A 17583-nucleotide genomic window follows, 5' to 3' on the forward strand; every position below is an offset into this window, starting at 1 on the left:
TACAGAATCCAGAAACCCTTAAGCCATGAACTTGGTTTGAAATAAAATGAGTGACTCCAGTCATGTCATAGAAGCCAAAACAAGTGTTCTTTTGAAGTCACTTTATCCTAGGTTTTGAGTAAATGTTCAAAGACAGTGAACATCACATCACAGAAGAAGGCAAGACATCATGAATGAGAGCCCACAGAAACAAAAGACATGCAGGACTTCAGAATTTTAGACATGGGTCTCATATTTATTCTTTTTGACCTGCTCTGTTTCCGACCTGGGCCGGTTCATCCCTCCTTAGGCAACCTGGTGGTCCCCCGCTCCCGGGAGGTCACCATATTGATGCCGAACTTAGTGCAGACACCCGATCGGCATAGCGCACTACAGCCCAGAACTCCTGGGCTCAAGCGATCCTCCTGCCTCAGCCTCCCGAGTAGCTGGGACTACAGGCGCGCGCCACCGCTCCCGGCTTTATTCTTTTTAAAGAAGTTAAGAGACGAGCTTGGAAATGTGTGAGGAACTAGAAGCTAAAACAATTAAGCATATTTGTAAAAGAACCAACAGACTTTCTAGAAGTGAAAATTTTAATAATCAAAACTTAAAACCCATTATAGTCTAATAACATTACACAAAATTGAAAAGCAAACTGGTGAACCAAAGTAGTTCAAAAGAAACCCAGAATAGAGCAAAAATGAGATTTAAAAAAAATACAGAGATATGGAAGACAGAAACTTTAAAATACATTTCACTGGCATCTGAAGGAAAGGAGAAAGAATAAGGTAGAGGCAACATTTGAATAGATAATGGCTGAGAATTTTGTGAAACTAGTAAGACAGACACTAAAATATGAACTTAAGAAGTCTGATGAATCCCAAGCAGTTTAAGTAAAGAGAAAGCCACATTGAGATACATCAGAGTGAATATGCAGAGCATCAATAATAAAAAGAAAACTCTTAAAAGCAGCCAGGGAAAGATTATTCTCAAGGAGAGAATAGAGTGACAGCTGACTTTCCTGAGCAATGATGGAATATGTTGAAACAACTGAGAAAGTTTGCAACTGAGTATTGACTCACTAGAAGGAATTCTATGGGGCACCTGGGTGGCTCGGTGGGTTGGAAGGAATTCCAAACCAAAAAAAAAAAAAAGAAAAAAAAAAAAAGGAAAAAAAAAAAAGGAAGAAGAACAAAAAACACTTCCGAGAGAGGGTAAAGGATCCAAAATCAAAAGCCTAAAATGGAGGAATGAGTGATGAACAAGAAAAGTGGTGAATATGTGGTTTAAATATAAACATATCCTGACTTTATAAATTGATAATGTCTCTAATACCTTCTGGGTTACAAAAGAATAGTAAAACACAGATCCTGGGAGGGAACTAAAAGGAGTTAATGATCTAAGGTTGTTGTGTTATCTGTAAAAATAGGGTAAATATATTGATTAACTTTAGTCTTGTATAAATTAGACTTTTGTGGTATAGTATCTATAATAGTCACTAAAATAATAAAAACAGCTGTAACATCCAAACTAAGTGCAGGGTGATTGCTCTAGAATGTGTCCTACAAATTAGACCTTCATGATTAGTTTGATATACCTGACAAGAAAATTTTGACAAAAATACAAGAATTATCATGAAAAAGATTTAATATTGATTTTTTAAAGAAAAGAGCTGTTAACTTCTTCAAACATAATGTCAAGTGTTGTAAACTTTGAGTGATTGTAAAAAAAAATCAAAATTTACTATTTTTTAGACACTGTCACAAGCACTACTTTTTTAATCATAAATTTTGACTAGGAAGTGTGTATAGCCATTTCACACACAGAAACCATTACTGAAACACTATGGTCAGAGAAACAAGCTCAAATTTCTCATTAAAATTTTGAAAATACTTCATTTTGAAACTTCATATTAATAGTATTTTCTCTAGTGGTTGTATTAATTTAATTTTCTGATCATATTTATAAAAAGAAAGGTAACTTTTTTTCAGTAATTCATACTCCTAAATTCTCTTCAGTCTCTTTAGTGTGATATAGATATTTCCTAGATATGAGGGGAAAAGTTTGGGGAACACTACATTATATAGAGCCAGGTGGAGTTAGGGAAGAGGATGAAGAGAATATTCCTCATTATCTTTAATCATCCTGCATTTTAAGGATGCATTAGAAAAAAAATATTAAAAAAACATTAATATCTTAAATACAAACACTCTTATTTATTTCCTTTTCCTTTACCTTTACTTTTCTCTCCTTCTGGTTCATGCCCCTGTGCTCTCATTCTGCATTTGACAACTGACTTGATCAGTTCCATAGCCACGAAAAGTCGTAAGTCATCGGTTTCATAAAATACTTCTGTGACCTTTGTCCTGATGGTTGCCTAGTGTTTGTAAAAGAGAACTCACTAGGAGCCAGCCTTCAGCTTCAGTGTGTACTCTAATTTCACAGTGAAATATATCTTTATACTTATAACCCCCTCCCAGGTCATCCAATGCTACTAGATATTCTTCTTCATGTCTTGATGCTCTAAGAACAGCTAGGGGCTGTCCTACAATTTTCTCTGTTTCTGGAGTGTTAGAATGCTTGTTTTATCAAGTACACTTTTCAGATGAGAAATCAAAGTATTTTTTATCATTAGCTGAATTGCTCTAGTAATTACAGTTGAATAAGATTTCTCTTTATAGGAGCTATTGGGAAATATTCTACATGTATTTAATTAGACAAATTAAAGAGCTTAACATTTTAAGTCATTGGTTACTGCTTTTACAACTGGGTTTAATGTCATCCAGAAGAGTAGACAAAACAGTAAGTCTTTATAAGATAGGAGCTAAACTTAGGTATTTGCCAAAATAACTTTGGGTCACTTATAATATGAATAGGTTGTACAAGTGGACTTTTTCCTCCTTGTCCTGGAAATAATATAAAAGCAATAGGGAAGTTAACATTTTTTTTAAATTTGCAAACAATATAATAAACAAACAAAGTACATATAAGAGCTACCAAGGGCAGCTGATACCTGGACAAAAGTTGCATGGCAAGAAGTGGAAAAAAAAAAGCAAATGGGTCCAATAAGAGCAAATCTCAAAAGCACACACATTAAAGAAAAAAATATTTTTCTGAAGATAAAGGGCCTGCCCTGAAGAAAAAGTTTATATCTCTTGTTTGGAAGGGTCTGAGAAATTGACTAAGCAAAGTGGTGGAAAAACCCTGCTGAACCTGGTTTGGGGCTAAACAAAGCATTGCAAACAATGATGTGTTGTATTTACAGACAGTAGAAGGGAGAATCTTCAAGTTATAAATCATGAAAGATATCTTGGTTTCTCGGTCCTAACCTCACATCTCCACCAAGTAACTGGTCCAAGAAAATTCAACTCATGCAATAGTGAGTAATAAAGGAAATTAGGCACAACCTCAATACAAGGATACTATAAGATAAATGTGTGGAAGAGAGGTGCAAAATTTATCAACAGATCACCAAAAGGAGGCCATAAAGAAGATAAAAGTTATGGGGCACCTGGGTGGCTCAGTTTTTTAACTGTCCAACTCTTGATCTCAGGGTCATGAATTCAAGCCCTGCATTGGGCTCCAAGCTGGGCATGGAGTCTACATTAAAAAAGAAAGAAAAGAAAAGGAAAAAAGAAAAAAGAAAAAAATGTGATTAACAGTTTTCTTTGGAAAAGCAATCTTTCTTTCTTTTTTTTTTCTTAATTAACATATAATGTATTATGTGCCCAGGGGTACAGGTCTGTGAATCATCAGGCTTACACATTTCACAGAACTCACCAAAGCACATAATCTCCCCAATGTCCATGACCCAGCCACCCTATCCTTACTCCCCCACCACCAAGAAACCCTCAGTTTGTTTCGTGAGATTAAGAGCCTCTTAGGGTTTGTCTCCTTCCCAATCCCATCTTGTTTCATTTTTTCCTTCCCTACCCCCTGCAACCCTCAGCCCTGTCTCTCAAATTCCTCATATCAGAGAGATCATGTAATTGTCTTTCTCTGATTGACTTATTTTGCTCAGCGTAATACGCTCTAGTTCAATCCACATCATTGCAAATGGCAAGATTTTGTTTCTTTTGATGCCTGCATAGTATTCCATTGTATATATATGTGTGTGTGTGTGTGTGTGTGTGTGTGTGTGTGTGTGTGTATTCACACACACACACACTCCACATCTTTATCCATTCATCTGTAGATGGGCAACTAGGTTCTTTCCATAGTTTGGCTATTGTGGACATTGCTGCTATAAACAGTCGGGTGCATGTGCCCCTTTGGATCACTGCATTTGTATCCTTAGACTAAATACTCAGTAGTGCAATTGCAGGGTTGCAGGGTAGCTCTATTTTCAACTTTTTGAGGAACCTCCATACTGTTTTCCAGAGTGGTTGCACCAGCTTGTATTCCTACCAACTGTGTAGGAGGGTTCCCCTTCCTCCGCATCCTCTCCAACATCTGTCATTTCCCGACTTGTTAATTTTAGCCATTCTGACTGGTGTGAGGTGATATCTCACTGTGGTTTTGATTTGTATTTTCCTGATGCTGAGAGATATGGAGCACTTTTTCATGTGTCTTTTGGCCATCTGGATGCCTTCTTTGGAGAAATGTCTGTTCATGGCCTTTGCCCATTTCTTGATTGGATCATTTGTTCTTTGGGTGTTGAGTTTGATAAGTTCTTTATAGATTTTGGATACTAGCCCTTTATCTGATATGTCGTTTGCAAATATCTTCTCCCATTCTGTCAGTTGTCTTTTGGTTTTGTTGACTGTTTCCTTTGCTGTGCAAAAGCTTTTGATCTTGATGAAGTCTCCATAGTTCATTTTGCCCTTGCTTCCCTTGTCTTTGGTGATGTTCCTAGGAAGACGTTGCTGTGGCCAAGGTCGAAGAGGTTGCTGCTTGTGTTCTCCTCAAGGATTTTGATGGATTCCCTTCTCACATTGAGGTCTTTGATCCATTTGGAGTCTATTTTTGTGTGTGGTGTAAGGAAATGGTCCACTTTTATTCTTCTGTGTGTGGCTGTCCAATTTTCCCAACACTGTTTGTAGAAGAGACTGTCTTTTTTCCATTGGACATTCTTTCCCACTTTGTCGAAGACTAGTTGACCATAGAGTTGAGGGTTCATTTCTGGGCTCTCTATTCTGTTTCATTGATCTATGTGTCTGTTTTTGTGACAGTACCATACTGTCTTGATAATTTCAGCTTTATAATAGAGCTTCAAATCTGGAATTGTGATGCCACCAACTTTGGTTTTCTTTTTCAGTATTCCTCTGGCTATTCGAGGTCTTTTCTGGTTCCATATAAATTTTAGGATTATTTGTTCCATTTTGTTGAAAGAAATAGATGGTAATTTGATAGGGATTTGGAAAAGCAATCATTTCTACAAAGGAAGTTTACAAATAGAAATGGAAGGAGAAAGAAAACATAGTAAATAACAGACAAAAAGAGGAGGGGAAATCTGAGCTAGCAGATTTCAAGAAAGATGCAGAAGACAAAAGCAGAGCCATCAGAGAAATGAAGATGAAATTGAAACAAGAACTAAAAAAAAAAAAAAAAAGATGGTGAGCAGTATACAATAAGGGACAGTAAAGATAAGAAGAATAAGATTGAACTCTTCCAAATATATGAAGATTTAAGCACCTACATGCACACATGGCTGCATGCAAAGAAAATAATAAAACACAATCTTAATGGTTAAGATGCAAAAAGATAACAAAAGATCTTCATATTTGTGGTAACAAGAAATCTGAGACAAAATAAAAATTATACTTTTCTGAGGAATTACAAAAGAGTCTTGGATGCCTAGAAGGCTTGACAGACTGAATACTAGGATGAATGAGTTCTTCCTAGCTAAGCAGAGAGCCATATGAGCTTCCATATTGGAAGGTGGTTAAACTCAACCTAACTAAAGCTGTGGGCCAGCTTCAGATCAATTCAAAACCTAGGAAGAATCCAAATAAACAGCCTCCCTCCCCCACCCCCCAACAGCCAAAAAAAGGAAAGAACTTACACTGTTTGGGAAATAAATAACACTGGTCCTTTATACTCAATGTTGGGAATGGAATTTTTAAAAGTAAGACATTCAATGAAGCAAGAAAGTGTGGTCCATAATGAAGAGAAAGTGGTGAAATCTTAAACAGTTGCTCCTAGAATCAGAAAAAAGGAAATGGTATCTGCACTCACCATTTCCTTCATGTACTAGAGGTCCTCACCAGGTCCAGGAATAAATCAAAGAAAAGACATTAAATACATCAAGTTTGGACAGGGAAAAAATATTTTTTACCTTTGGAAGACAGTCTGATAGTTTACATAGAAAATACAAAGTGAACTACCAATAGACCAAAGCAAACAGCTAGAACTTATAAGAGGTTTTATCCAGTTCACAGACGACATGGTCAATGTATAAAAATCAAATTTGTTTCTATGCAATAGCAATGAATAATTGAACATTGAAAATTCTTAATAGTATTTACAATAGCATAAAGACATGAAATATTTACAAACATATTTAATAAAGACTTACATGTCTTCTAGGCCGTTAATAATGAAACATTTCTGAAAGAAAAATAAGGAAAACCCAAGGAGATGGAGGGAGACATGATCTTCATTGCCTGAAAGACAATGTTGTTTAGATATAAGTTCACTCTAAGTTGGTATGTAGATTAAATGCCAATCAAAACACAGCCAGCTGTTTGTGTGAGAAATTGTACAAATACTTTGGAAAACTAGCAGTTTCTCATAAATTTAAACATACTCTACTGTAGGACTCAGCAATCCCACTTCTAAGTATATATCAAAGATTGATGAAAACCTATGTCAACAAAAAAATTACAAAATATCATATACAAAAACATTTACAGTAACTTCGTTTATAATAGCCAACAATTAGAAACAACCCAAATGCCTATAAAGGAAAACTGGGTGAAGAAATGGTGGTATATTCATACAATGGAATAAAAATTTTAAGATCCATGCAACAGCATGTGTATATATCAAAAACATTGTATTGCATGAGAGAAGCCAGAAACAAAACAAGAGAATGTGCTATGATTCCATTTATATGAAGTTCAAAGCGAGCAAAATAAACTACAGTAATAAACATCAGGACAGTGCTTACCTTGGTTGGTGTGTGTTGAGGGGAAGTGGGTAGCAGGGGTCAGAAGTAAGGGGGGTTGGATCCAAGGGCTTGAGGGAACTTTTCTATGTGAAGGTGTATCTTATTTGGGATGGGGTAAATGGATTTGTAAATTTGTTAAAACTTGTTAGACTGTGTATACTTAAGATCTATACATTTCACTGTGTGTAGATTATACTTGAATAAAACATTATAGAATCTGTGTGGCAGCCATGGAGCTCTTTCACTCAGCTACTCACTCAAGAGTGACCCTGCCTTGAGGTATGCAGTTAACCTTTGGCCTCAAGCTGTAACACCTTTAAGATGTGCTCCAGCAGGGGAACTAAGGACATATTCTGTACTGCAACTCCAGCCAGTGACTTAGCATGGCATGAGTATTAGAGCCTGGCCATTTCTGCCCAGTGAGTTACTCTCCTAAGGGGCAGTTTTGCTTAAAGCTCCCACTTAGGACTAGCCACAATGTTTTCAGAGTAGCACTCTAGTCTGAGGCTCTTCTTACCCAACTGTCCTAACTTTCCCCTCTTTCTTAAGTTTCAGACTTGTCTCACAGTCTGAAGTTTTTTTCTGACCTCTTTCTGCTCCCTCTCACCTTTCTCTTTCCCAGGCATTACATTTAGTAAATCTCTTCTGTGTCTAGCTCCATCTTGGCTTTTGAAACTAGCTGTCAGTTAAAAAACAAATCTGTGATAGAAATGAGACTAAATATATGTCATATAATAATTATATTGACATAATTCCAGAGAAGTTTTTTTTTTTTTTTCAGAAAGTAAATCGCATTTGTGCCTTTATGCTGGATGCAACAGGCTTGCCTAAAACACATATATTTAATGGTTGAATATAGAGGATAGTTCAACATCTGCAAGTCAGTTAATGTGATACACCACATTGATTAATGGTATATAACACATATACCATTCTCAACAAAGAGGGTATTGAGGTAATGTGCCTCAAAATAATAAAGGTCATATATTACAAACCCACAGCTAACCATACTCAATGGTGAAAAGCTGAAAACTTCTCCAAGATTGGGAAGAAGACAAGAATGTCTACTTTCATCACTTTTATTCAACATATTACTGGAAGTCCTAGCCATAGCAGAAAACAAAAAGAAATAAAAGCCATCCAAATTGTTGAAAAAGAAGTAAAATTTTCACTATTTGCAGATGACATAATATTATACATAGAAAACCCTAAAGATGCCATAAAAAAACTATATAACTAATAAGTGAATTCCGTAAAATTGCAGGATACATTAATATGCAAAAACCTGTTGTGTTTCTGTATGCTAATAGACTATCACAAAGAGAAATGAACAACTCATTTATAGTTGGATCAAAAAGTGAAATACTGGGGTGCCTTGGTGGCTCAGTCAGGCATCTGTCTTTGGCTCAGGTCATGGTCCCAGGAGTCCTGAGATTGAGCCCCGAATCTGGCTCCCTGCTCAGCAAGGAGTCTGCTTCACCCTGTCCCTCTGGTCCTCCCCCTCCCATTCTCCCTCTCTCTCTCTCTCTCTCTCTCAAATTAAAAAAAAAAAAAAAAAGAATGAAATACCTAGAAATAAATTTAACTAAGGACAGGAAAGTCCTGTATATTGAAGCCACAAAATGTTAGTGAAAGAAATGGAAGAAGATACAGATAAATGGAAAGATGTATCATGCTCATGGATTGGAAGAATCAACACTGTTATGTCCATACTATCCAAAGCACTCTACAGATCCAATGCAATCACTATCAAAATTCTAATGTCATTTTCAAAGAAATTGAACAAATTATCCTAAAATTTGAATGGAACCACAAAAAAACTGAACAGCCAAAGTGATCTTGAGAAAGACCAAAGCTGGAAACATCATATGCCCTGATTTTAAAGTGTATTATAAAGCTATAGTAATTAAGACAGTGTGGTATTGGCATAAAAACAGACACAGATTGGTGAAACAGAAATAAAGAGATATTTTTGTTAGAAATAGAGAACCCAGAAATAAACCCATGCATACATAGTCAATTAATTTATGACAAAGGATCCAAGAATATACAATGAGGAAAAGGAAGTCTCTTCAATAAATGATGTTGGGAATGCTTGAGTGCCACATGCAAAAGAATGAAACTCAATCCCTATCTTGTACTATATACAAAAGTTAACTCAAAATGGCTTAAAAACCTGAAACCATAAAACCAAAAAAAAAAAAACCATAGGTGGTATGCTCCTTGATAAAGATCTTTGTGGTGATATTTTCAGTCTGACAACAAAGGCAAAAATAAATAAGTGGAGCTACATCATACTCAAAAGTTTCTGCACAGCAATGGAAACCATCAACAAAATGAAAAGGCGACCACTAAATGGGAGTAAATATTTGCAACCAATGTATCTGACAAGAGGCTAATACCTAAAATATATAAAGAACTCAACTCAATAGCAAAAAAAGAAAAATCTGACTTTAGAAATGAGCGGAAGGGTTGAATAGACACTTTTTCTAAAGAAGACCTACAGATTGCCAAGAGGTACATGAAAAGATACTCAACATCGTTTATTCAGGGAAATGCAAACCAAAACCACAATGAAATACCACTTTTCATCTGTTAGAATGGTTATGATGAAAAACACAAGAGGTAACAAAAGTTCCCTAAGATATGGAGAAAAGGGAACCCTTGTGCACTCTTTTGGGGAATGCACATTTGTGCAGCCACTATGGAAAACAGTATGGAGTTTCCTCAAAAAATTAAAAATAGAACTACCAATGATCATATGATCATGCAATCCAATTTCTGGGTATTTTTCTAAGGAAAATGAAGATACTAATTTGAAAAGATATATGCGTTCTCATGTTTTTTTGCAACATTATTTACATAACCAAGAAATAGAAATAATCTAAGTGTCCACCAATAGATGAATGAAGACATTGTGGTATGTGCATACAATGGAATATTATTCAGCAATAAAAAGATAATGAAATCTTGCCATTTGTAACAACATAGATGGACCTTGAGGGTATTATGCTGAGTGAAATTAAGTGACATGAGAAAGACAAACTATATGATCTTTTTTATATGTGGAATCAAAAAGAAAAAAAATCAGGCTCACAGATACAGAAAACAGATTGATGGCTGCGAGAGGCAGGGTTGGTGAGGTGAACAGAAATGGGTGAAACATGAAAGATGAAGTGAGTTAGAAGAAATTTCCCCTGAAAACAAATAATTGAACATGTGAATCATTCTTTAGTTAATTTAATTTAATAAACTGAGCCAAAAATATAAATTTATTTAGTATATTCCTGGATCCAGCTCTCTCTTCAAAAATTATTTTCCTTAATAACCAAAGTCTATGTTCTGTCTGAGAAACTTTATTACATCCGGTTTAAATAGTTATGCATAATAATTTTGTAAGTAATTCAAATGCATTCCCTTGCATTTATCTTAGTTGAACTATATACATTTATTTCTCTGATTATTTTACTAGTATCTCTCTCATCATATTTTGAGATCCCTGAGGGCAAGGACACTATTTGTTAGTTGGTTGATTTGTTTGTTTTCATCATTGTATCCTCAGCATCTGGCACAATGTCTGGCAAATAGTAGGCACTCAGTAATTCTTATGAATGAAAAAACAAAGACTAGAACACAATCATATTGATGCAATTCTTTACTAAGGACTACAACTAAATTTATTCTTTTTAGATAGAAGTCTTGCTGGAGGCCAAGAGTTGCTGTGCTCATTTATTGCTTCATTCATTCATTCATTCAACAAAATACTCATTTACATGGCAGACAACACTGAACTAAGCATGGAATACATGGTGTTAAGAGGAATAGATATAGTTCCTGCCCTGGAGGAGCTCACAGCCTGGTGGGTGACTGCTTAAAGATTTATCAATTCCCTATTTCTAATATATTGTGTACAGCTATAAGTATACATTTGTAATAGTACCATATCAGAGAGCTTTCATAAGCTCTTTTCTTATTTGATCCTTACAGCACAGGTGTTATCTCCATCTTTACAGATAAAGAGACAGATATTTAAAAAAAGCTATACTTTGGGGGCGCCTGGGTGTCTCAGTGGGTTACAGCCTCTGCCTTCAGCTCAGGTCATGATCCCAGGGGTCCCGGGATCGAGCCCTGCATCGGGGTCCCCTCAGCAGGGAGCCTGCTTCCCCCTCTCTCTGCCTACTTGTGATCTCTGTCTGTCAAGTAGATAATAAAATCTTTAAAAAAAAAAAAGCTATACTTTGTATGATTAGTTCATTTTATTTGAGAAATATTTATTGATTACCTACTAGTTTCAGGAATTCTAGGAATTGCAAATAGCAATGAACAAGAAGAAGGACACTTCTAGTAGGAGGTAGCAAAAACAAACAATAAAAAAGATAAATCATAAGAGTGGTAGATATTACAGAAGAAATAAATTGACTGATGGAATTAGACTATAGCAAAGGAATTGAGGGGAGGACTCTGAGGCAGTAACACTGAAACCAAGAAGTGAAGTTAGACCAGCCATTTGAAGAGTCACAGGATTAAGAGTATTTTATGGTTTGTCTCCCTCCCTAGTTTCATCCCATTTCATTTTTTCCTCTCTTCCCCTCATGACCCTCTGTGTTGTTTCTCAAATTCCATATATCAGTGAGATCATATGATAATTGTCTTTCTCTGATTAACTTATTTCACTTTGCATAATAACCTCTAGTTCCATCGACATCATTGCAAATGGCAGGATTTCTTTTTTGATGGCTGCATAATATTCCATTGTATGTATGTATATATATACACCACATCTTCTTTATCCATTCATCTGTTGATGGACATCTAGGCTCTTTCCATAGTTTGACTATTATGGACATTGCTGCTATAAACATTGGGAGGCCTGTGCCCCTTCAGATCACTACATTTGTGTCTTTGGTGTAAATACCCAATAGAGCAATTGCTGAGGGTTGCTGGAGTGGAGGGGATGGGAGGAATGGGGTGGCTGGATGATGGACAATGGAGAGGGTATGTGCTATGGTGAGCACTGTGAATTGTGTAAGACTGGTGAATCACAGACCTGTACCCCTGAAACAAATAATACGTTATATGTTAATTAAAAATAAAAAATAAAAAACAGGGCTGAAAACTCTTCCAAAAAAAAAAAAAAAGAAGAAGAAGAGTCATAGGAAAGCCTTCAAATGGAGTGCCAAGTCCAAGGCAATGAGCAGGACATGAGTGTGGCATATTCAAGGAAGAAAGCAAAGGCTAGTGTCACTGGGGCAATGGATTGCCTGGTATGAGATAAGCTTCAGAACACTGTGAGCCAGATCAGGTAGGGACCTTACAGGCCATGGACTTTCTTCTGTATGCATTGAGAAGCAAATAGAGAATTCACACAAATGAATTAACATGTTGTACTTCCAGAAGAGGATTCCTTGGCATTACAGTTGGAAAAAGCAAATTGTGCTTAAACTTGATTTCAAAGAATAGGGAAGTCAAAAGTGATTATCTAACAACTAGTTGGGGAATTTCCCATAGCCCAGTGAATCATATTGGAGAGACACTGAAAGTAGACTCCTCCAAAAGTGGGGGTGGGTGGGGGTTGGCCATGCCTAGGAGACACTGAAGATTTCATTCCTAAAGGAGAGTTTTTGAGAAGACTCCTTGTATGGGGGAAAAAGATGTGATCTGAACTTTTCTTGAGTTTGTAGGATTTAAAAGCAAAACACTTCCAGATCCTGAGGAAAAAAGAAGAGAAGTTCTGGGTCTTTAGTCTTTAATGTGGTAAAGAATGGAAACAACCCTGTGTAATCTTGGGAACCAAGTGTGGGGCAATCTCTGTGGGGTTTATCCCTGGATGAGTGAGCTCATCCTCTCTTCATGACCTGAGGCTGCCTGAACAGGGGTGCATGTCACCAGTGGACATGCTCAGTCTGACATTCTCTCGAACCAGCTTTCCACAGGAATGCTGTGTCACAGAAAGAAGCAAAGGCAGAACCAGTTTTCTCTCTGCTTCATGTAGAAGACAGAATGAACCTCTTTTCCACTGGTTAGAGAGGGATTTTGGAAAGGAGAAAGGAGGAGTCCAAAGGGAGATCCTGAACTTCATACTAAAAAGACAGTATGAGATTTAAGCCATTAATTAGAAAAATAAAAGAGGAGTGACCTCATGTGTACCTCAAGTTTATGCAGTAACTTGTAAATGTTACATCTGCCACTGTCAAGAATTTTGGCTGATAGTGGGATGAAAACAGTATTTGTGGCACACACAGTTACATGAATCATTTGAGACTAAGAGGCTTATTCAGGGTCACTCCAGGACCTGTGCTCTTACCTGACTGTATTTTTCAGTCTAGCCATTAAATTTCTTGTTAATGCTGTTATTTTTATTTGACATAACATTTTTATTGGGTTTTGGTATCTGGTTAAAATGTTCTATATTCAGTCATTTTTGCTATTGCTCAAACAGTAACTGATGAGTTGTTTTAATAACTTGTGTTTTATGTGTTGAATCAATGTGCATTTAAAACTCTAATTTCTTTCTAGGACACTGCCTTTTGGTGTCCACAGCTGCTTCACTTGGGAACTGTTCATAAAGACTGTATTGTAGCCATTTGATGTTTGATTTTTTTTGGCTGCCCAGATTCTATTCCCTTTCCTAATGGTGCTCTGATTTGTTCTTTTCAAATTAGCTTTTTTGTTGTGTGCAGTACTGACAAGATGGAAATCCAAGTGCTTGGTTTTCTCCTACAGAAACCAAAGAAATTCTTCCCTCCAAATGCTTCCTCTGATCTTCCCCAGTGCTATCAAGAGTAAGGTAAGCTACTTAAATATGGCAAATCGATTGCTCTTGTGGGAATTGACACTTGAGTGAAGTAATGACTGTTGTTTATACCTGAGCAGTTGTGGACACAAGGGGTTAGAAGACCTTCTGGGATTGTCTGGTTCCACTTTTTCCAACCTTGTTCTTCAGCTCTCCTTTAGGGCATGTAAGCTGCTCATGTCTTTTTGTTTTCTTTTGACTTAAGCCAGCAGGGTTTGGTTTCTATTGCTAAAGAATTATTTCTATTACTAAAGAATCCTAAATAATACGCAAGCCATGCCAAAATCTTCCCTAACTTCCCATTCCCTCAAATAAATCCTCCAGCGAGATAAATCCTACTCGGTAAATAGTTAGCTAAGCTGATAATGAAATGTTAATCATGGTTCTAGTAGTGGAATGCATTATTCCTGCCAGATACTATTTGCATTTTCATAAGAAATGCTTTAATGGAAGAAATGTTTTGGTGATAATGTGGTAGGGTCTTACTCAAAAGTTGCCCAAGGACCACCTGAACAATATTCTCACACTTCTAGCACAACAGTCTTAGCATTCACATTTGGCACTTCCGGCAGGAGACAAAAGACCAAAGAAGAGGAATGCAGAGAGATGAAGAGAGCAAGAATTTGTTCTAGATCTGTGTTCCCTGAAAGCACCTTTTGTCAACTTAATTTTAATTTAAGCACAGATTCCTCTTTTCTTGCATATTTTTATTTGTGTTTCTACTTTGAGTTTCAATTCAGTGTTTTCAAAGTTCCCACAAAATAAGGAGAGATGATACAATGCAGTTTTTATACTTCGTAAGAACAGGTTGTGATAAGGTCTAACAGTTTTTCAAATAGCATTACAAATTCTTAAGATCACATTTTTCTTTTCCTAACTTCTTTCAAGGTCAATGAAAACAATTATATTTTTGAAGCAATATAATTTTTTTAAACCTTAAATATGAAATAAGCATACAAGTCATGGAGTAATAATTTTAAACTAGGTTATTTCCGGATATATTATTTTTGTCTAAATAAAAAATACTTCCTTTAGCTAAATTATCTTTGTGTTTATCTTGGCTTCTATTTTCTTTCATTGATTTTTGGTCTCTGGTAAGTGTATCACATAGTTATTTATTTTAGCCATCCCTCAAATAATAAATAATGAATTGTTGTCAGAGTTATATCCTCTGTGTTGGAACTACATTATCATTCGTAGCCAATTTCTTTCATTTCAATGAAATGTAAGCAGCATTTAAAATTTCTATTACATTTTTTAGTTAATTCTTTAATATAAATGGGCACAGTACTCTGGATATTTGTGCTTTAAGTTTTTAAGCCTCATTATTTTGCTTTTTTCTTCTATTCTTATTCCTCATTCTTATTATCCAATTCAAATAATCCTCATAAGCATTATTCAAGTCTTTTCTCTTCTAGGAGGTGTTCTAAGAACATTCCAGCACAAACCTCCCTGTCTCTAAAACTCATCTAATATGGGTCATGGGTTCCTTTATGATAATGTCTTTTTGTCGACTTATTATTCAGCATTCCACATGTAGTCACCTAAACCAGATCGCAAATTCCCTGAAATCAGGGACTAAGGCAGTGTAGCCAAGTATCTTGGAATCCTGGGCTCCCTAGCTGGATTGCCTTGGGTGACTCCCTGCTCCCTCACAATTCTCTTTGGGGGCATAAGACCACTACTCTAAGTAGCTTCGTCTCCTGATTAAAAACACTCTAAAATAAATGTCTGTTCCTATTTTTTCAATAATGATGAATATCATCAACATAGCAATTTACCACCATTTATTAGATTTAGTGCTGCTAATATTCTGTTTAATATATGTCATTAATTTCACTTTATAGATAAAGATCCTTTTGCTCAAAGTAGCCAAGAGCTTGCATGAGAAGCTGTTGTAAGAGGTGGAGCTAAGGCCATTCTTCCACAGTGCAATACTTTGCATACGGATGGTACTAAGCTGGGTGATTGATGAGTTGTTTCATGCTTGAAATCTTTTCCTACTGGGGCTTTCTTATGTGTAGACAGCTGTTAATTTCTTTTGAATTTCTCCCTGTTCATTTCCTTGCAAACTTTCCTTCTTCCCATCTCAAGAATTTTAAGAAAAGGATAGGGTTAATTATGGATCAGCTACCATTTCACAATGTCTAAGTGAACCCTGAAATTAATTTGAAATTTCCTGCTTGACTTGTGAAGTCAGTCTGTGTTCATTTTGTACTTTCTAACCTCATCTTCTCTTGATCACCTTTCTGTGACTGCATAGCTGAGTCACTTTCATGTTCTCTGCTCCATCGCTTACTTCCTTTCTTCCCCTCAAGCCATTACATCTGTCCTTCCTTACAAAATATGTTTCTTGTTGGTTGAATCTGTTTTTAATTCAAGTCTTCAATCATCCTTCGTTGCCTGGAGTTCTTACAGCTTGTCTGAAAGCCCATTTGTAATTTTACCCCTTTACTTTAGATTTCTTTTTCTTTTTTTCTTTTGGAAGTCTTGTTTCTTTGATTTTCACATAGTATTATCTCTTTATTTATTGTTTGTTCAAACTTTACTATTCTTCCATGCTCACGATGACAGAACAAGTTGAAATTTATCTGTTGGTAATCACACATATATCATTAATGAAAGTTCACTTATTTAACTATATGTGGATTGAAAGCCAACCCTACCTCTGCCTCTTTTTATCAATCTAAATAAAAAACTAGGATTCTATTTTGTTTTAAAGATTATGGAATTTCAGAAGGTAACATTTGGGTAAGATAGAAATTTCTATGAAAACTCAGGTAGACTATAATCCTGTATCAAGATAAATAAACAGATTTTTGCATCAGTGTGTGTTTTGGTGTCCATAAAAGACCTGTGCTTCTCTTGCTCTCTATGTTGATGTAGGAAGCTCTGTATTCTAATTGCTATTCTCATAGCAGCACCCACAGTGGCTGTTTTGATTCAAGGTGACTCAGCCTCTTGGGTTTTCCCTCTCAGGATTTGGCTATCAGACCCAGGGTCTAAAGGGCAGGCTTCCATATTTTCACATTTAAAACCAAATATCTTATTTCAGGTTTCCAATAATAATGAAAATTATGCATTTTCCTTGGGAAGATGCAAGACTAGTCAGTAATACTTAATTCTACCAAAGTAAGGTTTTGTTTACATGTTATTAGCTAGAATTCAGTCATATGTCACTTCAAGCTACAAGGGAGACTAGGAAATGTAGTTCATTTTCTGCACATCCATGAGTCTGACTACAATGTCAGAAGGTCCTTAATTATGGAAGAAGGAGAGAACTGTTGAAGAGCAGTAAGGATTCTCTACCACCATAAGTGAGGAATTTTAGGTTAAGGAAGCTCTGAAAATGAAGATTGAAATATTTAATTGCTTTGATTAGTCATTGGAGAATACCAGTCATTGTAAATTTTTAATATAAAAATCACAATGTGGGGCACGTGAGTGTCTCAGTCAGTTAAGCGGCAGCCTTTGGCTCAGGTCATGATCCCAGGGTCCTGGGATCGAGTCCCACATCGGGCTACCTCCTGGGTGGGGTGTCTGCTTCTCCCTCTCTCTCTGCCTGCCACTCTGCCTACTTATGCTCTCTATCTCTCTGTCAAATAAATAAATAAATATTTTTTTAAAAAAATCACAATGTGTTTACATATTATAACCTACTATGCATCTCATCAGCTTTACAATTGAAATACACTTGGAA

The 17583-nt window shown here is 36.2% G+C and overlaps 1 protein-coding gene across 1 annotated transcript in view; it reads left to right on the top strand.

The window, feature by feature from the left end:
* The window catches only part of PUS7L (pseudouridine synthase 7 like), a 71111-nt gene that overhangs the window by 34068 nt on the left and 19460 nt on the right, over positions 1–17583 (top strand). Inside the window, exon 10 of the mRNA XM_032876988.1 lies at positions 13753–13877. Coding sequence (XP_032732879.1) covers positions 13753–13877 — 125 coding nt within the window. The remainder of the gene's footprint in view (positions 1–13752; positions 13878–17583) is intronic.

Source organism: Lontra canadensis, unplaced genomic scaffold, assembly GCF_010015895.1.
Source record: "Lontra canadensis isolate GAN:19392208 unplaced genomic scaffold, GSC_riverotter_1.0 scaffold59, whole genome shotgun sequence".
Taxonomy (NCBI): domain Eukaryota; kingdom Metazoa; phylum Chordata; class Mammalia; order Carnivora; family Mustelidae; genus Lontra; species Lontra canadensis.